The 24,928-nt window shown below is 37.8% G+C and overlaps 1 protein-coding gene across 2 annotated transcripts in view; it reads left to right on the forward strand.

Moving 5' to 3' along the window:
- Window positions 1-23,433, forward strand: part of LOC128990964 (ubiquitin carboxyl-terminal hydrolase 48-like) — a 109,599-nt gene extending 86,166 nt beyond the window's left edge. For both annotated transcript variants that reach the window (XM_054413646.1, XM_054413648.1), the window contains 2 exons: window positions 9,454-9,532; window positions 22,906-23,433. In XM_054413646.1, coding sequence (XP_054269621.1) covers window positions 9,454-9,532; window positions 22,906-22,931 — 105 coding nt within the window. In that variant the 3' untranslated portion in view covers window positions 22,932-23,433. The remainder of the gene's footprint in view (window positions 1-9,453; window positions 9,533-22,905) is intronic.
- Window positions 23,434-24,928: the final 1,495 nt, after the last annotated feature.

Here is a 24,928-nt window from a genome sequence, read left to right on the forward strand (position 1 = left end):
TGTATCAATAACATAATTTTCATAACTTATAGTTATTAAATCTTTCTTTATTTCCATAATCAATTACATTAATAAACCTGACTCATAGTTGGGTACTTTCCTGTTAAAGGGAGCATTCATTATTATCGATGATTTTTTCTCGATATATCGATGTTTTTGTTTTCCGATCCATTACAAATTGACAACAAGAAATGAAACTGCTCTAAGCTAACCTAACATAACCAACCATACTTGCTGTACCATTTAAAAATTCCGTTTGGGTTTGAATATAAAATGCAAGTTATAAACGCGGAATTTTTAAATGTTACAGCAAGTTTGGTTATTTATGTTAGGTTATTTTTTTTAGAACAGTTTCATTTCATTAATGTTTGTTGATACGTGGTTGATACTGAACAATATTTTTCGTAATTGTCAGCTGATATGTTTCAATTTGTTAATATCGATATATCGAGAAAAAATCATCGATAATAATGAATGTTCCCTTTAACAGGAAAGTACCCATAGTTGTGTAATAGATTTGATATTGCTTGATTTGATCTATTCCTACATGTTTGTCACTTGCCTACTTGGGAATCCTTATGTTGTGCTGAGCAACAAGTGTTTTCTCCCTAGTAACGAAAGGTCAATAACATGGGGAGCTCGGGAGCTGAGAAGATAAATATACCTCGTGACGGTAGTCGTCGTTGACAGTGTAGGCGGTGTAGGGGTGTGAGCACTACGACTGCGCTGTTATGCCCCCAGTACACTCTCGCCGAGGTAAGGCGAGCGTTGGCGAGTGCGAGAGTGTACTCGATGAGCTCGTCTTCTCTCGCCTTGACTCGGGTCGCCTCGCCTCGCCTCGCCTCGTGCTCGCCGGCGCTCCATCTGGAGTCGGTTTTTTGACACGAGTCAAAGGACCCGAGACTGAGCGAGTGGCGAGCGCGAGGCGCCCCAGTTCACTCTCGCCTTGTCTCGTGGTTAGTTCAGCTATGCGTGGTTAGTTTTTGCGTGCATTTTGCGTTAAAATAAACATGTATTGGTCAAATGTCACAGCTCTTGACTTTTTAGAAGCCTAACATGGTGAGTCGTTATTGTGGGACCCATGACACGTACACCACAAGGACAAACTTAAACTAACAGATGCTTGGTGCCGTTTGGGCGTAAAACTTAACCGTCCAGTAACCGAATGGAAGAAAAAGAAAGAATCATTAATGGCTACTTTTAGGGGTATGCCTTCATCCACCATCTCCTTCTGGTCCATGGCTTGCTGACTTTTCTTGTGATACGCGTAAACATAATTAAAATAAGCATATGCACAAAACAAGGTTAATGTTGCTACTTCCACATCGAAGTTTGCCTCCATTTCGACTGCGAGACAAAGCGAGAGTGTACACGGTTACCTCGCATAAGCTCTCGCCCGAATTACTCGGCGAGCGCCTCGGCGAGGTGCCTTGGCGAACGTCTCGGCGAGAGTGTACTGGGGGCATTACATCTGTGTCGCTACGTGGGAACAAGGCCCCCCAGAGCCACATGTGTGAACCACAACACAAACATTTCGTCCACTTTTTGTCATCATTGTTCTATTTATACGCGGCTCAGCGAGATGATGCATTATACGCACTTGCGTCTCGTTAGAACAGAGAGGTTTTTAGTGTTGTGTAATTGGTTTTGTGTTATTGAGCGGGTTGAATAGAGTTCAAATGCTGAATGAGATGGGTTAGCGAGTAATTAAATAGAGGCGCTACACTTTTTATCGCCCTCTTAAGAAATCTAAAAGAGTGACATTAGTATTTTGCTGAAAAAATTTAAACGTTTTGTTTTGTAGTATGGATGTACCCACAAGACCTAAGGTAATAGTATATTCCCTCTAAGGGAATTTGCAAAAAATTCTTTAAAACTACGGTTTCCAAGATCACGCCGGGCGGACAGCGTTCAAAAAAGTGACGGCGTCCTTTGTGACGAAGCTCATGGTATATGAAACCGTTCGCCTCTTATTGTTTAATGCTTGTTTAAATAAAATGCCTTAATATTTCGTTAGCAACCATGTTTATTTTATATTACGTCATTTCCTACGTTTATTGCGAATATACTTCTTATCCTACTCTGAAATCAAAAGGGGGTTTCACCCGCCATTCACAACGAATAACACTGTAGGCCCTAGGGTGTTACTGTTGATATTGACTATTTGTAGGTCAGTGTTTCTAAAAATACAAAAAACATTTTGACATCAACACTAAGTGCCAGCCGTCTCAGTGAAGTGGTTTTATAAAACGAAGTTTCGTTTGTGTAATCAATATTGGATTTTTAAATTGGTTCTCAATGTAATTTAAAAACTACATTATCTACTTTTATGCCATCAACCTGTTGCGAAGCTCAGGGCTACACATAATGATGTAAACGATCGTTAATTTTGAAATTCTCTTTTAGCGAATTTCCCATATAGGTAATAAGCAATTACCGTAGGTCTCATGGTAAGACCTGGAACCGGGACCGATTTACTTTTCCGTTTTGAGGTCTTCAGAGGCCAAAAACACCGTTCGAATTCATAGTGTATATTATGTGTCCGCGATAACTCGAGCAAAAATGATCCAATTTTGATGAAATTTGGTACAAACTTGTAATCCTACAATTATTCGAACGAGTTCGCGAACCACCATGATCGGTCCATGGGAACGGGGGTTTATGGGGGGTCTTTATGGGGTAAAAATTAGTTTTTCCCATTTTTGACTCTAAAATCATAAAATTTCACAATTTCTTTCCAGACCATTTTGTAGAGCGTAAAAAAATAAATAATTTTGTATATTGAAGTGTTGTTGTATGCCCAACGGTTACGCAGGACTAATTCCAAACAAATTTAATCAAATTATGTTCCCAAACATGCAAACTTCATTCGCTTAGTCTGCAGGTTTGCTGCGGCGGGGGTATTTTCAATGTTACACTTGCTGTAGCCGATTTGCATTCCAAGGAGTGTATAAAAAGTGCACACTTGTCGGGACAACATGTGTCTCGTCACCGACAACCCTCCTTGTTTGTGTTATGTGATGTTGATGAAATATAATAGCGTCGTGGTCCTGAGTGACAGTGGCTCAGCTCGCACCTGCGCCTGTCTGCGAAGGATGGTGTCCGTCATTCTACCCCACGTACTTTGTACTTGCTAATGGAGAATTGGTAAAAGATGGATGTCAGGGAATTCATCGGGATTGTAAATTATCGGACACGTTTAAAATGAAAATCGTCTTCCTTTTCAATGTTTCCTATCAACAAAAAATAATTTCACGTATACGAGTATCGTTTTGATGGATAAGAAATTCAAAATAGTTGATTTCGTGGGGTGGAATGGTTATTTTCAGATGGTAGGCCTACATTTAAAAAATATAGTTTTTCAAATTGTGTCCCTCCCTATTTAGTTTCAAATGGCACCTGTCCAGTTACGTTACTTCACCAATGTGGGGTACAGCAAAATGAGTGAAATGTGATTAATTTTACTAGTTTGGTCTATACTGTATATTAGGGAATATTAGGGACAATGATATAAAATCTAACGGGTTGTTGTTGTATTATTGTTTAGTTTAGTGTACTGCATTGGATTATTATTTTTACTATGCTAATAAATTACTGGGGAAGCCAACTGGGTTAGAGCAGTCCCTGAGGTCCCGGGTTCAAATCCCGCCAAATCACCAATGGATTTTATCTTAAAGTGTTAATGTCACAACCCCTAGGTCTAGCCTGAAGTACTGTAATGTGAAAACAGTCCCGGGCTCGTGCCTGTCGTCGTAGGACAAAAAGATTATTCGAAACCTTTTCACATAACTGGTTGATTTTTAACATATGTTTACTCAGTAATACTTACAATAACAGTTAAAACTATGGTAGTATATATCGTACCAAGGGCTGAAAATGAAGGCCGAAAACTATTTCGGTCTGTGGTATAAACGCTATTTTTCGTCTATTTTTCGCTACTAACAACCACAATAATAATGCACAATGATAGTCACTTATTATGTAAAATGGAGACTGATTTTGTATTTAATATGCATTAATGTTTTAAGAAAATAAGCAAACAGCAGATGTAAAAACCTGCACGGCCCAGAAATTACGACGACAGCTTTCGGCCTCCAATAAACGTTTGTAAATCGGCTAAAATATCGTAGTGTGGTAAACAAAATCAAAACCCCGTTAAACAGATGTTTATCATGTGTGTGAAACCATTGACTGTATTCATGAATGACAATCGTAAAAATAGCTTCAGTGTGTTCAGCAAACAATTTTCAAATGAGATCTTTCCGCCCTATTGTGTACAACAAAATTATGTTCCAAAAGAATCACAACATACAATTAAACACGTCACATATCCACCTATTCACCAGTCACACCATGACACCCCATACAACACCATAACTCACCCCATAGCAGTGCTGCTGGCTGTGGCACGGTGCCCGCCATTTACATAGACTCGCTTCAGCTTTGCTTCCCCTCATAAATCCGACCTCGTCTTTTAATTTATCGTCTTTTCCCTCATGTCGATTTCTTGATTTACGCGTCTTACTGCCGGTCTACCGATGCTAACCTCATCCTTTTAGGCCATTCATTTTTCAATGTCGCCCCCTCCTTTTATCGTATTAGTTTTTACAAGCGCTAGGACCGCGGTCGCCTCTGTGTTATTGGTAAATACGAAATGTCCACTGAAAATGTATGTGCACAGTTGCATCACAACGCGTATAATTGTTACATGTTTATTGTATTTTCAAAATAGATTACAGTTCTATGTACATCTAAGATTGTGTTTACCTATTTGTAATAGGAAAATTAACTAAACTTCTTGTACGAAAATGTGTTTTAGTGAGTTAAGAAATAAGTTACGAACTACCTAATAACAAAGTTATGTTGAATCCATTTTCGTAGCGATTTCAATACAAATATCTGCTTTAAAAAAAAATTATAATGTTTCTGTTTAGAATTTGTAGAATAACATTACTATCAAAAAGATTACCCTACGATTTTACGCACTAAGCCATATGTTTACTGTATTATTTTCATAGGTTTTGACGTCATATACGATCAATATAATTTTACAACACATACTTGTTAAAATGCATGATTGCAGTTTAAGTGTAAATATATATTTCGTTCGTTATTAAACGGATTCACTTGTTTTTTATAGTTTTTTATAGTTATATAGTTTTTTATTGATTTTGATTAAGTATATATAGAGATTTGTTCAACGTTTTGTATTATAGTGTTTGATTTGATTATCAATTCCGACGGCAATAAAATTATTCAAGCACTAGCTGGCCCGACAGACGTCGTCCTGTCATAATGTGGTTTTATGTCAAATGCTCGTTCATTTTCAAGATGAGCTCGTTCGCATGGCTCAATCACGTCCTGGTTGAAGTTCGTTCGCTACGCTCACTCACCTTTGGGTTGAAGCTCGTTCGCTGCGCTCACTTGCCTTCACTTTAGCTCGTTCGCTACGCTAACTCGCCTCCAGGTTGAAGTTCGTTCGCTACGCTCACTCGTCTTTGGTTGCAAATTAGCTGTTGTCATAAATAAAACAAAAAAAATAATACTTTAGACCTATAAAATTAATAAATTAATAATGTTTATTGATTAATGGTTAATTTAATAATTAATTAATGTTGGTAAACCTATTCACTTTTTATTGCTATCGAACTACACAGAATCAAATTGTTTATTTGAACAAGCTGTTATGATTCTTTAATTCCATTTAAATATGAGTACTCATAAGGTTTAACATGGAAAACTCCAGAGCCACTGGAGCGGAGCCCTTTTGACGGATCTGCACCAAACTTCACACAAACCATCCTTGAATAATGCATAATAATGCCTGAAAATGTCATTACAAACTGTTGAGCGGTTTCGGAGTCCATAACGGACAAACAAATATACATTGGATTTTATGGATATGCCCCGCTCCCTAAAACCAACGTTTCATTACGTAAAGGTAAATAATTTGTAAATCAAACAATGTGACTCAAACCAAACTCGGTACACTTGTAAAACCAAAATCCGACCAAACACTTTGTAGACAAGTCTTTAACTAAGACGACAGAGGTAGGATTCAGCTTCAAAAGCACAAGCGAAGTTGTCTAAGCTGGTGGGTGGTTTTTCCGAGGGGGGGATGGTTTCTTGCTGAGACCACAGTCGTCTTACCTCGCGGTCACCCTAGACCCTAGATAGCAGATAAGGGTCTTAATTACCGCCAGACCCGGCCTGCATACCGAGCGAATATGATTGATTCACGTGCAGAAGTGAGCTGTTTGTATGCATTAACTGGTCTACGATGTTGCGGTTATGGACCTGCAGGAGGGGTTCTAACTGTTTAATTGGACGGTTTGAACATTGCAAGGTTCAACCAGGGTAAAGATCACATAGGTTGTTTCATTTTGAAAAATTAAATGATTAGGCGTACGATGCAGTTGTCTGCTTGCCATATTGAACGGAGCTAGCATATTAATCCAATATTCTTCTACAGTCAATGCTACATCTGACTCTCGTAAATGAGATGTATACTTGCAGTATCCAATGTCAATGGTATATTTGGTTCACGTAAAAAAGTAGCGTCAGGGCCCAGGATCCGAACCCACGACATCGCTGCCTTGGCTACCTTGGTGACGCCACCGACTCACCTAAAGTCGGTCAAATACTGGAGATATTTTATGATAAAAACACATAGTGGACTAATAAATACTGTATAAAAGTGAAACAATTGCGATTTCCGACTAGCTGAAAATCCTTCCCTAGGATGGGCTGCCGTACACGTCCTTTCCGTGCGTTATTGGCCAAATCTTTCATCCCTCCCATAGTTGTTTGTTTAGTTACATTTTTGCGCTGTACTTTTCGGGGAAATTTAGTTTTTCCCCCTATTCGTTTTCTTATACATCATGTATGCTAAACACTTGCGATTTTTGCAGCACTGAACATTTTTGTTGCAGAAAAACTAAAATGTTTACTCAAATCCAAAACAATCGTTTTCCCGTAAAACACCGTGTAATTAGCACAATTAATAAAGTAGTTGATTGCCCTTCAAGTTCCTTACCGGGTGGTTTTGTTGTTCTCCACAATCGAGCCGGAGAAGCTCTATCCCGCTGACCTATATATATAAGTGAGACAAAATGTTAAACGAGGATGTTTCGGTAAAGAAGGTGATACTAGTCTCTCGGAAGATATTTTAGATATAGTATCATTGGTAGGTAGTAACTTTTATCAAGTACTAACAAATTATCGTCTAAGAGCAATGTTGATTTACATTTCCTGTCTCTATTCACAGCCGCGATCATGTTTAATGCTATAAACAACAGTTATTTCCCCTTCCTGTTACCATAAATTGTAAATCGTTACGTATGTAAATCGAAGACGATCGATGTTGGCGATACCGTCCTATACGTTACAATAAACCGTCTGCACCCGACAAAAAATCGGATAATTGAAAAACGACGCTCAAAACAAACTCCCGCGGGGCGAGGGGGGCAATCGAAACTGAAAACTGTATCGAAGTATCGAACCCCGGCAAGAAACCAAGATTGGGCGATGCGTTTTTGTGGTCGGCGTAGGCAGATGCTGTACAAATGATGGCCGTATTATCCTAAAGAGGATGCGACGTCACCTGACCGAAGGGCAAAAAGCGGGGCCAAGTTGTTTAGATGTATGAAACATTTATTAGTCCAAGTTTGGCAGCTGGTCCCTTATACGTGAGCCACATCGAGACGGGCACGTGAGGCACATGTTGATGTTGGTCACTCGTCAGTAGCCGCTGGCCACATATTTTTAATTGATTCCTTTCCTACGTCCGCCGCATCGCAGGAATCCGCGAGTTTGGAGTTTTTGCGTGTCGGCCAAGTGGGTAATGGGTTATGTTGATTATTCTGTACCTTGTTGTAGGTGGTACTGGTTGAAGTAGTCTAATGGGTTACGTATGAAAATGCGGCCGTTTTATTATTACAGTTTGAGATATCGTATGGAAAAACTGTGGGAATCAGTAATTCACTTATCCATTCTTTACAATTCGCCATTTTATCGAGACACGGATTGAATTTTAATTATATAATTGCGTTGAAATGTCTAAAACGCGTGGGCGCGAAATGTCTAAACTGACCTATACAACTAAAAATCGTGATTTTCAGCTAGGCTTTTTACGATGTGATATTTTTAACTTTATGTCATGGTACGAAATTTAAAATTCAAAACAAAAGTTGTCTTGACATATTTTCATAAAATCTAGCTTTCTTATAATCCATATCTATAAAAGAGGAAGTAAGTATGTATATGGTAGATGATCTACATGATGAGCCCGATGCGCCATGTACAAGTTGTAGAGTTATTTACAGTTTCGGTAGGTGGTAGGTGAAGCTACATGATGAGCCCGATGCGCCTTGTACGTCCAAGTTGTAGAGTTATTTACAGTTTCGGTAGGTGGTAGGTGAAGCTACATGATGAGCCCGATGCGCCTTGTACGTCCAAGTTGTAGAGTTATTTGCAGTTTCGGTAGGTGGTAGGTGAAGCTACATGATGAGCCCGATGCGCCTTGTACGTCTAGTTGTAGAGTTATTTACAGTTTCGGTAGGTGGTAGGTGAAGCTACATGATGAGCCCGATGCGCCTTGTACGTCTAGTTGTAGAGTTATTTACAGTTTCGGTAGGTGGTAGGTGAAGCTACATGATGAGCCCGATGTGCCTTGTACGTCTAAGTTGTAGAGTTATTTACAGTTTCGGTAGGTGGTAGGTGAAGCTACATGATGAGCCCGATGCGCCTTGTACGTCCAAGTTGTAGATTTATTTACAGTTTCGGTAAGGTGGTAGGTGAAGCTACATGATGAGCCCGATGCTCCTTGTACGTCTTGTAGAGTTATTTACAGTTTCGGTAGGTGGTAGGTGAAGCTACATGATGAGGCCGCTGCGCCTTGTACGTCTTGTAGAGTTATTTACAGTTTCGGTAGGTGGTAGGTAGGTGAAGCTACATGATGAGGCCGCTGCGCCCATTGAAGCGATCGATCGTCACGGTCTCGTCATCTCCATCAATGGACAAGAACTTACAAAGAATGTTCGTTTGGTTACGCGTTAGCAGCGTGGCGCGGCTCCACCACATACACACGTGACCACTGCCCGGTCATCTCCACCGCTAGCCGCTAGACTGGGCGTCTCCAGTGGGCTCCAGGAGATGTGGCGAACACATACAGTGTAACATCAAGGGAAACAGTTTAATCTTTTATGCAACAAATACCTTTTACTCAGTATACAGTGGGTCAAACATTGGTGTTTTCTGAATTACTCACAACTTGGAATTAATTCTTATCTAATATGGCTACCCTTCAATAATGTTAATCTTAATCTTCTTGTCATATTTCTGCTTACCCGTATTATCTACATACGTATTTTGGACATAGCGATAATTCTTTCCAAATCTACATATCTTCAGGATTCCAGACGTTGTTCAGTACATTTTTCCATCTGTTTACAGATTGACGAGCCCAAGGAGAGTTTCGACGACGTGATGGAGGAGTGTAGCACACCGACTGAGCCTGAAGCGGGATTTAAAGGTAAAGATTGTTTTTGTAAACCATGTGGGTTATTACTGTCACACTAGTGGATAGATCCAAGGCCACATAGATCTCATTGATAAATTAATTGCCATTGCCATTCCCATTCCCATATGTTTTATGTAAATAAACAAGCTGGCTTTTTGTAAGATTTCAATGGTAAGAGTTTAGTACAACTATCCACCACTGTGAAGTAGTATTGCGCTGCCCGTGCTGCAGCATGGCCTGTTTTTCTAGTGGGGCCTTATTACCATGGATAAAACATTCTCCCTTAAAGTAGATTTCTCATCCTTATGGATCAGCTGAAGATCATTTTATCGTCAGTTCCGTCCTGTGCACTGTAGAGGTCGTGTTTTGTTTACAATTTATTTCTTGTTACTTTTCAGTCATTTAAATTATCGTTTAACCAAATCAAACTATCTAATCATAGACAGTAGCTTGCCCCTAGTTATATAACCGAATAGTAAAGCACACATCATGCAATGGCCCTAACAGAAACAAAATTTCGTTGACACTAGTAATCAGTGTCACCAACATGAAGTAGACACGAAAAACGGAACAAAATTTACAATGGGGTGAGAAGGGGCCACGACAAAGTCGGACGACGATAAACCATGACAGATAAAGTTTCCGTGCTTGTCGTTGGCGTGCACCGTTAAACTGGAACACTTTTGAAAGTGTCTGGGTTCATCGTTGTCAGACTTTGGCGGTGTCTGACTTTTATCGTTGTCCGACATTATCATCGTCCCTATGACAAATCACTTGTGTTGGTTAGTATATGTAATTACGAACCCTAGTTGTTTTTATTGATTTACTCATGCGTGATCAGTAGTGCAATAGCAAAAATAGTGCGAGGGAATTGCAAATTTGTTTGTTTGTCGATATTACACTTTCTGCAACACAATTTGTGATTTGAAAAAAATCGACTAGGTACCCAAGTCCTATGCAGTGTCGTCGTCGTCGTCAGTTAACAGTTACGCTGGCTATGGATAATTGTGAAAGTAGAATTTATTGTCAGTGCCGTGGTAATGGACAGAATGGTCAAATGGCGAGAACATTATGTTATCACAGTGAACATTTTAAATTTACAGTACTATGGATACCAGTCTTTTGTACGACGGCGGACCAAATATACAGGGTGTCCCGGAACTCTCTACCAATATTTTAGGGCATTGTTCCTGGGTAGTTAACATACCTAAATATCATATTTAAATTGTCCGGAAGTCCTTAGTTACTCACACAGCCGCCATTTTGTTTTTTTAAGTTATTAATTTTTTTCTAGGGAATGGTGAAACATACGAAATTGAAACTTTGCACAAACATTTATGACAACTAGACAAAGCTACAAAAAAATTATGACGATTTTTGAAATTCATAAAACAAAATGGCGGCCATTTTAAATTTTGTTTCTTAAATAACTCGAAAACCGTTGATTTTACAAAAATTTTACAAGAGTAACTTTTTTAAGGCAATTTTATTACAAATCGATTGACACCTTAATTTTGAAGATTGTACAAGTATTAACTGAGATATGGTAGTTTTAGTGATACGTGACCGCTTTCAGCATGCGCTGCAACTAACCTCCAGTGGTTACGTATCACTAAAACTACCATATCTCAGTTAATACTTGTACAATCTTCAAAATTAAGGTGTCAATCGATTTGTAATAAAATTGCCTTAAAAAAGTTACTATTGTAAAATTTTTGTAAAATCAACGGTTTTCGAGTTATTTAAGAAACAAAATTTAAAATGGCCGCCATTTTGTTTTATGAATTTCAAAAATCGTCATAATTTTTTGGTAGCTTTGTCTAGTTGTCATAAATGTTTGTGCAAAGTTTCAATTTCGTATGTTTCACCATTCCTTAGAAAAAAAATAATAACTTAAAAAAACAAAATGGCGGCTGTGTGAGTAACTAAGGACTTCCGGACAATTTAAATATGATATTTAGGTATGTTAACTACCAAGGAACAATGCCCTAAAATATTGGTAGAGAGTTCCGGGACACCCTGTAGATTGGGACTTGAAGCAGCAGGGCTCCGTATTTGTTGGTTAAACACTGTAATTAATTTGGCACAATAATTTTTTGTGTCACCATATTCCCCCTTCTTGCCGTCTTACTTTATAGTCTCCATACTATAATTGGACACTACAGCTTTTTTTTAATGAATTGTGAATCATTTGGATTTAACAGTGTACTCAATTACAGAGTTATTCAACATACTAATTTTCATTTTTCAATTCTTGTATTAAAAAAAGTTATTTGTGTGACTTCCAAGGTTATTGGCATGTAAAGAGAATGCTTAAGAATCGTTTAGGATTAGAACAGTTTAGTTCAAGTGCGACAAATACTTTGCACTCGGATTGTACATCTTGTTCTTACTTTAGTTATAAAAAGATTTTCTGAATTTTGTTTACTTACGCTATAAAATTAAAACAGTCGACTCACTTCTGGTAGCGCTGTAATTAAACTGAAAGTTCTCGCCTGCGGTGGGTTGTGTGGGCGTGTGTCTCGAGTTACACTTGGCGCACTAGATACATAGTTAGCTATACCACGTTTGAGAGTTGTAACTGGATATCTGGATATCTGCAGCCAATAACATTTGGATTTCTAGATTTTGATATTCAGAGAACGTTTGATTGTAAAGATACGAATTTACCTAATTAATGTAGTAAATTGATGCACTGCTGTGTATGGATTATAAGAGCGTAGTGCTACAACAGTATTATTAGTAATTGCCACAATTGGAGTGAGTTTTTCTGCGGGTCATCGTCCATCAGTGTGGCACACACGACATCCAACCATTACCGGCAACACCATCTGTGTGGCGCTCACAACACCCTCACTGTTATGACGAACCTGTTTACATTGACTGGATCAGCGTTACCTTCAACTCTATCCAATGTTTATAGTTCATTAAATTGGTTGGAAAATGTAGTAGCATCACTTCTCTATTGCGAAAGGCATTCCAAATCACAACACATCGGAAGTAGGTACAGCAATTCCAAAAGAACCTTGCCCCTTGGAGAAAATTTTTTTTTGACGAACATGGTGGGTTTCATGGCTACAGTCAGCTGCTAAAGTTACCTGTACACTGCTAGGTTGTGTAGTCACTATCGCTGAGTGGTGGGAGGGTCGGATGATCGGATATCCGGATAAGCCGTGCACTCTAGTGATCAATCACAGGATCACCTCATCTCTCAGTTGTCGACGTGCGAGACTGTTGCATTAACGCTGTCAACTAGTGTATAACTACGTAAATCGTAACTAAGATGTAAGGATTGTGCTTACACTGTATGTAATTGTATTAATCTACTAAATACACTGTTATGGAAGAGATGGACTAAATCTAAAAAAGGTAAAAAAAGGTATTTTACTTCAAATTGAGTATGAACAAAGACTTTTGGTGTTGTCAGTATGCAATTCACTTTGATGTACTCGTTAATATTTGTACATGTGAAAAGTATTAATTTAACCGAGGTTTCGGTAAATATTTCGTCACTTACGGAATCGCATTGTGGTGGGACACGTAAAAAATGTAATGAGTGTTTTCGTTCATTCTCCATAAGCATGAAAACTACAACTTGTAAAACTAAAAAAAAAAACACAATATGCCTACTAAATATACATTACACCCACAAACAAAAATATTCTGGACGTTTAAAACTATAAATCTGTACAACTTACTACGTTTTTTAGCGAATTTCCCTTATAGGGAATAAGCTATCACCGTAGGTCTCATGGTAAAAACCCGAAACCGATTTACTTTTTCGTTTCCGTTAGCGCGATAAATCGAGCCAAAATGATCCAATTTTGATTAAATTTGGTGAAAACGTGTAAACATACGTTTATTCTAACGAGTTCGCGAACCAGCATATTCGGACCATGGGAACAGGGGTTTAGGGGGGTTTTATGGGGGTAAAAATGGCAAAAATGGGGTTTTCCCATTTTTGACCCTAAAAACAAATGATTTTGCAATTTCTTTCTAAACCATTTTGTAGAGCTTAATAAATGAAATGATTTAGTATATTGAAGTGCTGTTGTATCCCTAACGGTCACAGAGAAAATTCAAAAGTAGTGTAATTTAAAGAAAATGATTTTTTTAGATTACTTGTTTATGGATAAATGTTAATAAAGTTTGGAAAATTTATTTATTTTATCCTACAAAAACACGTTTTACCTTCCTCGTAGCAGCAAACCTAAGCACTCGTTAAATCTAATGTCATTAAAATTGGGAATAAATGTGTCTTATTTATGGAAATACTAGCTGTAACCCGCGGGCTTTGCCCCGTTTAACTTCTTAATTTTCAAGATTATCTCGTTCGCATGGCTCAATCACGTCCTGGTTGAAGTTTGTTCGCTACGCTCACTCACCTTTAGGTTAGAGCTCGTTCGCTACGCTCACTCACCTTAAGGTTGGAGCTCGTTCGCTGCGCTCACTTGCCTTCAGGTTAGCTCGTTCGCTACGCTAACTCGCCTCCAGGTTGAAGTTCGTTCGCTGGGCTCACTCACCTTTTGGTTGCAAATTAGCTGTTGTCATAAATGTAAAAGAAATAATAGTGCTGCACCCTGTTGGTAATCCTTGTAACTTTAATGCTATTGAACATCATAGAACAGAACCAACTTGTTTAATTGAAACAGCTGTTAAGATTCAATAATTCCATTTCTCATAAGGTTAACATGGGAAACTCCAGAGCCACTGGGGGGAGCCCGAAAGGATTTTTGAAATAAGAATATGCCTATATGTTAATCGGGAATGTGAGCTATCATCATGCCAAATTTCAGCCCAATCCGACCAGTATTTTTTGCGCTCACTTCTCACAAACATACATCCATACATCCATCCATGCATCCAAACTTTCTCATTTATAATACCAAGTGGGATTTTAGTAAAACTTTAATCAAACAATTTGAAATTCGCTTAATCTGCAGGTTTACTGTGGCAGTGGTATTGTAAAATGCGATAGGTTGACGACGCGAAAGTGTTGTTTGACACGTTAAAACCGTCCACTAAGCTCGTGACGGCGGAGAGGTAAATCTGATATAATTAAAAGCACACAACACAGCAGCTTCGTCTCAGGTGGCGTGTGTCGAGGCTATCTCGGTGGCTTACAGATGTCGGATTAGAGACAAACAAGAACAAAAACACGAGACAAGAACAAACAACGCTGGTGCTCCTTGAAATTAAAAATTACACCACTGAGCCTCCCCTTCTCGTCGCGCGACAGGGTTGTAGGTCGGTGGAGCCATCGATGTATATAACCTAACAGTTACATACATCGATGGGTGGAGCCGCGGCGGGTCAATTAATGTGTGCATTGCAACTTAAGATAATTTATGTTCTATTTGACGTTGGGTCTTGTGGATTGGTAAATACACATATCAACTGTACTCGATAATTGAGTGGAGCGAAGCGTAGCTCTTTGGAATCACGTAAAACGACTGAACATATATTGGCCAAACTTACCAAGGGCAAATGTGGGAAAATTTGTGAAGAAACTTAAAAATTTCAATTACTTCAGGGCTTATAAAATTTCCCATAGGGTGAAGAAAAAGTCAACACCCCCTCTCTAATATTTTTCTAAGTAAATATACAGAGATAATCCTTTTGGTGGTCGTGCAATCTTAGCAGATAGTTTCATTTTATGATTTTTAAAATTTTAAATGTCCCCCAAAAAGGGGAGATTTTGGGATAGCTCAAAAATTTTAAAATCATAAAATGAAACTTCCTGCAAAGATTGCATGACCACAACTCCGTAATATTTACTTAAGAAAAAATTAGAGGGAGGGAAATTACTTTTTATTACACAAGAAAATTAATGTAACAGTAACGTCATTAAACTTTTGACGGGCTACCATTTTGGATAGAGAAGAGGTAGCGAACTCTGGTTTTTACCATTCTTTAAGTTTTTGTAAACACTTCATAATGAGGTGTCACTTGAAGAGGGTTTACATTTAAAATTTTTGAGTTGTTCCCAAATCCCCCCTTTTTGGTGGACATTTAAAAAATTTCAAATCATAAAATAAAACTTCCTGCTAAGTTTGCACGACCACCAAAAGGATATCTCTGTATATTTACTTATAAAAATATTAGAGGGAGGGGTCTTGACTTTTTATTCACCCTGTATAGATTACCGTTGGTGTCACGGCAAGACCTGGACCCGGAATCGGATTAGTTTTGAGTGCGCCTTTAGTCTACTAATTTGACTAAATGTTTTTGTTAGGAAAAAAATTGATTTTATGAAAACTAGTTGTTTTACCCGTGCTACGGGATAAGAATACAAAAGATAAATAAGTTAATGTGGTCTTTAAAACTACGGTAAAAAAGTTACTCACTGACCAATGATTGTAGAGGCACAATTCGATTGTACTTCATATACAATTAAGAAACGTGATCGCTCCGCTCAACTGGTGTTCAATGCTCTGAAAGCAATCCTAGTTATAACAGGAAGCTTATTATTCCTTGAGTCGGTTATTGCTAAATAGAAAAAAGTTTTAAATTTTGGTAACGTTGATTGGTATACATATCTCATATGGATACAACTTACGTTTATTTTTCCAGTGGAGAGTACGAAGGTAGTATTACTCCATTTATAACGTTAAATCCGAAACATTATTATCTACATGGATTATTGTTTCAGTCCAAATAACCTTAGGGCAAATTTTAGATAGTAAGCAAACTCCCTCTAACAGTGAGAACATAATACAAGTTTTGTTATGTGTTCGCTGGCCACTAATTATAAATCCAGTTGTATGTACAGTATTATTGTACTTTATAATCGAACTCCACAGATGTGTTGCATCCAGGACCCTGTTACAAATACGTCTTTCTAATGTAATAATTCAAGACACAATTTGGAACTCCACTTTTTCTTTACTAATCCGAACAAAACTCATAATATGGGTTTTGAGAAGGAGAAGACCTAGTCAAGAACAACGAACTAGGTTCGCCAAAGCCACCTCTCTCATTACTCTATGGTGCTGGCTTCCATACTCTGATTACCCTATGGTGGTGGCGGACGTGGGGCGCACGACTGCCACAGTCCCCAACCACAACCACTGGTAGGCGTTCTGCCACGTAATTGGTTGACGCGCCGGAAGTCACGGGCACATCCGGTGACCACCGCACGGTTACGTGTCCACCCGCCCACGGACACGCCCCCGGTCAATACTCTGATGATCATCTACACCACAACATGTCCTCAAGAGTAGTTGTAGCTGACTGTCAGTCATATCTTACAATCATCTTAGTTCTTTCCTCATTTGTTGCAATGTTGGCGTTGTGTTGAAGGGGACGTCAGCTTTCCCAACTTCAGCATAGATCTACTGGCACAGTTATTTGTACGTCTTGCACTTCCGCCCATCTTCGCCTCGCGTCTTGAATCTCAAATATTCAAAGTGTAGTAATTAAAGAATCATCTTGATTCATTACTCTGTCTGTCATCTCCTTATTCCGGGTTGGTACGTTCAGGGAAAACCTGAAAATTTCAGGGAATTTGGTTGGTCTGGAAAAGTCAGGGAATTATGAAAAAAGTTCTGGAATTTCTCCTGAAAGACTACTTTATTTTACAGGTATGGTACATTCTGCACCTAAACATGTTTTTACCAGGGTGATGACTAATGGCAAAAAGAACGACATCAGCACTTGATACACATTTTTATATCGATAGTTATTAATCGGTACGGGGATGGAATCGATATGTACATAGTTGGAAACAAGTTTTGTATTTATGAATGATTAAATAAGTTAAATATTTACATTTTTTCTAATATTTCTTGATTTTGATTGGTCGATATCGACTTGCAGTAATCCTGTAAAAAGTATAATATCAGTTTGAAAAACCTGGAAAAGTCAGGGAATTTTGTCCTCAAGATTCATTGATTACACGAGGAAATACATTATATAATTTATCTAATTATTAGATTTTAGTAAGCATTGATATCAACACAAAAAATTTAGAAACTAGGTTCTTATTTCTTTTAATACGAGATAATTTCTTAATTTACTCTAGTTCGACCAAAGTCAAGACGGAGGAGACAAACAAAAGCGATCAAGATGTGCCGGATCTGGTGACAGCGACTGATGGTGGGAGGGGAGGGCGGGCGACGGAAGTGTATTCAGCAGAATTTGGCAGAGGCGGAGAAGGCCAATATAACAAATGAATGTGGGGAGACAAACTAGCTAACTGTAGCACTGTAGTCTGTCGTCGTCTTGTGATCACTTTATATAGGAACTGATTGTTACGGTACAAAGTATAACAAATGAATGTGGGGACACAAACTAGCTAACTGTAGCACCGTAGTCTGTCGTCGTCTTGTGATCACTTTATATAGGAACTGATTGTTACGGTACAAAGTATAACAAATGAATGTGGGGAGACAAACTAGCTAACTGTAGCACTGTAGTCTGTCGTCGTCTGATCACTTTATATAGGAACTGATTGTTATGGTCAAGAGTATAACAAATGAATGTGGGGAGACAAACTAGCTAACTGTAGCACTGTAGTCTGTCGTCGTCTTGTGATCACTTTATATAGGAACTGATTGTTACGGTACAAAGTATAACAAATGAATGTGGGGAGACAAACTAGCTAACTGTAGCACCGTAGTCTGTCGTCGTCTTGTGATCACTTTATATAGGAACTGATTGTTACGGTACAAAGTATAACAAATGAATGTGGGGAGACAAACTAGCTAACTGTAGCACCGTAGTCTGTCGTCGTCTTGTGATCACTTTATATAGGAACTGATTGTTACGGTACAAAGTATAACAAATAAATGTGGGAAGACAAACTAGCTAACTGTAGCACTGTAGTCTGTCGTCGTCTTGTGATCACTTTATATAGGAACTGATTGTTACGGTACAAAGTATAACAAATGAATGTGGGGAGACAAACTAGCTAACTGTAGTCTGTCGTCGTCTTGTGATCACTTTATATAGGAACTGATTGTTACGGTACAAAGTATAACAAATGAATGTGGGGAGACAAACTAGCTAACTGTACCACTGTAGTCTGTCGTCGTCTTGTGATCACTTTATATAGGAACTGATTACGGTGCAAAGTATAACAAATGAATGTGAGGAGACAACCTAGCTAACTGTAGCACTGTAGTCTGTCGTCGTCTTGTGATCACTTTATATAGGAACTGATTGTTACGGTACAAAGTATAACAAATAAATGTGGGAAGACAAACTAGCTAACTGTAGCACTGTAGTCTGTCGTCGTCTTGTGATCACTTTATATAGGAACTGATTGTTACGGTACAAAGTATAACAAATGAATGTGGGGAGACAAACTAGCTAACTGTAGCACTGTAGTCTGTCGTCGTCTTGTGATCACTTTATATAGGAACTGATTGTTACGGTACAAAGTATAACAAATAAATGTGGGGAGACAAACTAGCTAACTGTAGCACTGTAGTCTGTCGTCGTCATGTGATCACTTTATATAGGAACTGATTGTTACGGTACAAAGTATAACAAATGAATGTGGGGAGACAAACTAGCTAACTGTACCACTGTAGTCTGTCGTCGTCTTGTGATCACTTTATATAGGAACTGATTACGGTGCAAAGTATAACAAATGAATGTGAGGAGACAACCTAGCTAACTGTAGCACTGTAGTCTGTCGTCGTCTTGTGATCACTTTATATAGGAACTGATTGTTACGGTACAAAGTATAACAAATAAATGTGGGAAGACAAACTAGCTAACTGTAGCACTGTAGTCTGTCGTCGTCTTGTGATCACTTTATATAGGAACTGATTGTTACGGTACAAAGTATAACAAATGAATGTGGGGAGACAAACTAGCTAACTGTAGCACTGTAGTCTGTCGTCGTCTTGTGATCACTTTATATAGGAACTGATTGTTAAGGTACAAAGTATAACAAATGAATGTGGGGAGACAAACTAGCTAACTGTAGCACTGTAGTCTGTCGTCTTGTGATCACTTTATATAGGAACTGATTACGGTGCAAAGTATAACAAATGGATGTGGGGAGACAAACTAGCTAACTGTAGCACTGTAGTCTGTCGTCGTCTTGTGATCACTTTATATAGGAACTGATTGTTACGGTACAAAGTATAACAAATGAATGTGAGGATACAAACTAGCTAACTGTAGCACTGTAGTCTGTCGTCGTCTTGTGATCACTTTATATAGGAACTGATTGTTACGGTACAAAGTATAACAAATGAATGTGAGGAAACAAACTAGCTAACTGTAGCACTGTAGTCTGTCGTCGTCTTGTGATCACTTTATATAGGAACTGATTGTTACGGTACAAAGTATAACAAATGGATGTGAGGATACAAACTAGCTAACTGTAGCACTGTAGTCTGTCGTCGTCTTGTGATCACTTTATATAGGAACTGATTGTTACGGTACAAAGTATAACAAATGGATGTGAGGATACAAACTAGCTAACTGTAGCACTGTAGTCTGTCGTCGTCTTGTGATCACTTTATATAGGAACTGATTGTTACGGTACAAAGTATAACAAATGGATGTGAGGATACAAACTAGCTAACTGTAGCACTGTAGTCTGTCGTCGTCTTGTGATCACTTTATATAGGAACTGATTGTTACGGTACAAAGTATAACAAATGAATGTGAGGATACAAACTAGCTAACTGTAGCACTGTAGTCTGTCGTCGTCTTGTGATCACTTTATATAGGAACTGATTACGGTGCAAAGTATAACAAATGGATGTGGGGAGACAAACTGGCTAACTGTAGCACTGTAGTCTGTCGTCGTCTTGTGATCACTTTATATAGGAACTGATTGTTAAGGTACAAAGTATAACAAATGAATGTGGGGAGACAAACTAGCTAACTGTAGCACTGTAGTTTGTCGTCGTCTTGTGACCACTTTATATAGGAACTGATTGTTACGGTACAAAGTATAACAAATGAATGTGGGGAGACAAACTAGCTAACTGTAGCACTGTAGTCTGTCGTCGTCTTGTGATCACTTTATATAGGAACTGATTGTTACGGTACAAAGTATAACAAATGAATGTGGGGAGACAAACTAGCTAACTGTACCACTGTAGTCTGTCGTCGTCTTGTGATCACTTTATATAGGAACTGATTACGGTGCAAAGTATAACAAATGAATGTGAGGAGACAAACTAGCTAACTGTAGCACTGTAGTCTGTCGTCGTCTTGTGATCACTTTATATAGGAACTGATTGTTAAGGTACAAAGTATAACAAATAAATGTGGGAAGACAAACTAGCTAACTGTAGCACCGTAGTCTGTCGTCGTGTTGTGATCACTTTATATACGAACTGATTGTTACGGTACAAAGTATAACAAATGAATGTGGGGAGACAAACTAGCTAACTGTAGCACTGTAGTCTGTCGTCGTCTTGTGATCACTTTATATAGGAACTGATTGTTACGGTACAAAGTATAACAAATGAATGTGAGGAGACAAACTAGCTAACTGTACCACTGTAGTTTGTCGTCGTCTTGTGACCACTTTATATACGAACTGATTGTTACGGTACAAAGTATAACAAATGAATGTGAGGAGACAAACTAGCTAACTGTAGCACTGTAGTTTGTCGTCGTGTTGTGATCACTTTATATACGAACTGATTGTTACGGTACAAAGTATAACAAATAAATGTGGGAAGACAAACTAGCTAACTGTAGCACCGTAGTCTGTCGTCGTGTTGTGATCACTTTATATACGAACTGATTGTTACGGTACAAAGTATAACAAATGAATGTGGGGAGACAACCTAGCTAACTGTAGCACTGTAGTTTGTCGTCGTGTTGTGATCACTTTATATACGAACTGATTGTTACGGTACAAAGTATAACAAATGAATGTGGGGAGACAAACTAGCTAACTGTACCACTGTAGTCTGTCGTCGTCTTGTGATCACTTTATATAGGAACTGATTGTTACGGTACAAAGTATAACAAATGAATGTGAGGAGACAAACTAGCTAACTGTACCACTGTAGTTTGTCGTCGTCTTGTGACCACTTTATATAGGAACTGATTGTTACGGTACAAAGTATAACAAATGAATGTGGGGAGACAAACTAGCTAACTGTACCACTGTAGTCTGTCGTCGTCTTGTGATCACTTTATATAGGAACTGATTGTTACGGTACAAAGTATAACAAATGAATGTGGGGAGACAAACTAGCTAACTGTACCACTGTAGTCTGTCGTCGTCTTGTGATCACTTTATACAGGAACTGATTGTTACGGTACAAAGTATAACAAATGAATGTGGGGAGGCAAACTAGCTAACTGTACCACTGTAGTCTGTCGTCGTCTTGTGATCACTTTATATACGAACTGATTGTTACGGTACAAAGTATAACAAATGAATGTGGGGAGACAAACTAGCTAACTGTAGCACTGTAGTTTGTCGTCGTGTTGTGATCACTTTATATACGAACTGATTGTTACGGTACAAAGTATAACAAATAAATGTGGGAAGACAAACTAGCTAACTGTAGCACTGTAGTTTGTCGTCGTGTTGTGATCACTTTATATACGAACTGATTGTTACGGTACAAAGTATAACAAATAAATGTGGGAAGACAAACTAGCTAACTGTAGCACCGTAGTCTGTCGTCGTGTTGTGATCACTTTATATACGAACTGATTGTTACGGTACAAAGTATAACAAATGAATGTGGGGAGACAACCTAGCTAACTGTAGCACTGTAGTTTGTCGTCGTGTTGTGATCACTTTATATACGAACTGATTGTTACGGTACAAAGTATAACAAATGAATGTGGGGAGACAAACTAGCTAACTGTACCACTGTAGTCTGTCGTCGTCTTGTGATCACTTTATATAGGAACTGATTGTTACGGTACAAAGTATAACAAATGAATGTGAGGAGACAAACTAGCTAACTGTACCACTGTAGTTTGTCGTCGTCTTGTGACCACTTTATATAGGAACTGATTGTTACGGTACAAAGTATAACAAATGAATGTGGGGAGACAAACTAGCTAACTGTACCACTGTAGTCTGTCGTCGTCTTGTGATCACTTTATATAGGAACTGATTGTTACGGTACAAAGTATAACAAATGAATGTGGGGAGACAAACTAGCTAACTGTACCACTGTAGTCTGTCGTCGTCTTGTGATCACTTTATACAGGAACTGATTGTTATGGTACAAAGTATAACAAATGAATGTGAGGATACAAACTAGCTAACTATAGCACTGTAGTCTGTCGTCGTCTTGTGATCACTTTATATAGGAACTGATATAGGAACTGATTCCCTATGGGGAAATGTATTATAAGTAACTATAGTACCATAGACTTAGTTTACTCAGTTCTTAAAGATTAAAATAATCTTTGTATTTGTATCGGTTGTGTTTCAGGGACTGGACTTCTGCAGGCGTATTAGTTGATCGTGCCTGTAACCTAGCTACAAAGTCTAGAATGATTGACTCCAAATGCCTTACTTAGGTCAAAATATTGTTTGGTTACCTCCAAATTACGATAAATTGTAATATAATACTGCTAATCTAAATGACATAGCATTAAAATTAATGTACAGTGAGGCGTGTGATGGAAGATTCATCAAAACCTTTGTAAAAGTCTGTGCAAAAATATAACAGTTGTGGATTAATAAAAAATAATGTTTTACATATACATTACAGTATTTGTTCAAAGGTGTTTTTCTTTGGAAGTTGATATGTTGGTCTTAATTTTGTAGATATTGTTGATTTTTCATAATTAAAATAATATGAAATAGTCGATAGAATTATCTGTACAAAGTGGAATATATTTTTCTAAAATGTGTATAGGTTAAGGGAACCAATTATTTGTACCTATGCAATTAGGCTAAGATTCGTCTATTTTGAACAAAATGAGAACCATTATTATAAAAGATATTTAAAACATATTTTATTATTCATGCATTTGTTGATTAATTTTTGGCATTCAACTGTTTGTCGTCAAGAAAATAACCAAAGGTAAAAGGTATACCTAATGCCTCTTTTATGCACGGCGTTTTCCGTCGGGCGGAATCTATCAGAATCTATCGGGCTTTCCGTCGGTGAGTGTTTTAACATGGGATCAAATGGGACCCTTTTATGCACGACGGAATCTCCGTCGCGTTTCAGAATTCCGTCGGAGGCCGACGGAGGACTTAGACTCCGCCGAGTTTCGGCGTTAATTTCTGACGAAATTAATAAATTCATCAACGTGTTTTTTGTTGTTTTTCCTCTGTGGGTTAGCATATATTATTTATTTGTACAGTTAATAATTTTTTGTCAACTTAATTGACTGTTATTGAGTGTAACTGTTTTATTGACGGTTGTGACGTGTAAACGTGGAAAGTACGATACTTTGAAATTTTTAGCGCCTCAGTTAGTGCTACAAATTGGTCGGAATTTTTACATAACGTTTTTGTATTGTTTTGCTTTCTATAATTTTCTCGAGAAATCATCATATTTAATCAGTTTTCCATAATATTGAGCAAAATATAAGGCGTTAATTGTGTGGTGGTTGACCTAATTACGATCTCGTAGGATAAATTGCTTACAAAACATAGCTAATTTTGCGTGTTGTCCTTTTTAGTTAAAAATAAATGTATGATTGTTGGCAGCGACAATCCTGTAAAAGTTGTCCAAATACAAGACATCACGTAATATAAGATATTTGGATTTTCGGAATTCGTTATTTAATAATATAATATATTTTTAGGTTATTCATAAAAAGGTTCTTTAATGTTATTTTTTATACATTAGTCTAATTAAACAATTTAAACCATTTCTTCACTTTGTTTTTTAATACCTCAGTCCATATTTTAAACCAAAGATTTGATGAAAAATTACGATATTGGTAGTGCAGGTAGGTTTCTCGTTCTGTTGTAAAGCGGCTCTTATTTAAAAGCCAGTCTCATGTCCAGAAATGTTTCTATTCAGAGTAAATCCTACAGAGTTTAGTTTATTTATTAACACCAGAGGGCAAACTGTAGTTTCTTAATACTTAAGATATCAAATTTACCTACATACAAACAAGAAAACACCATAACGGATACCGGACTTAAACATGTATAAAAGTTGTCTTCTTAATGGTCCACGTGTTAATAATTGCATACTGAAGTACTGTATTTTCAATTGTGACAAAAGATTAATTATGAACGCTTCAATTTTTTTAAATCGAGTTGCTTGTACAAGTTTTTCATTTTTATTAATTTTAGCTATTTGTTTGTTCACCTCTGAAATAAAATTCAAAAATTTGCAATGTGTATTTCCACTTAAAAGTATCTACTTTATCTTTGTTTTCAACGTTAATTATTGTTCTTTAAATTTAAGTAAATATTCCTTACCAGCAATGGATAAGAAAGTCGATAAGGGGTTAATTTTCCTATGCCAGTGTTACTAAAAAACTGGT

This window comes from Macrosteles quadrilineatus, unplaced genomic scaffold (genome assembly GCF_028750875.1).
Source record: "Macrosteles quadrilineatus isolate MER2022 unplaced genomic scaffold, UCM_ALF_1.0 Scaffold_3__2_contigs__length_128488019, whole genome shotgun sequence".
In the NCBI taxonomy this organism is placed as follows: Eukaryota; Metazoa; Arthropoda; class Insecta; order Hemiptera; family Cicadellidae; genus Macrosteles; species Macrosteles quadrilineatus.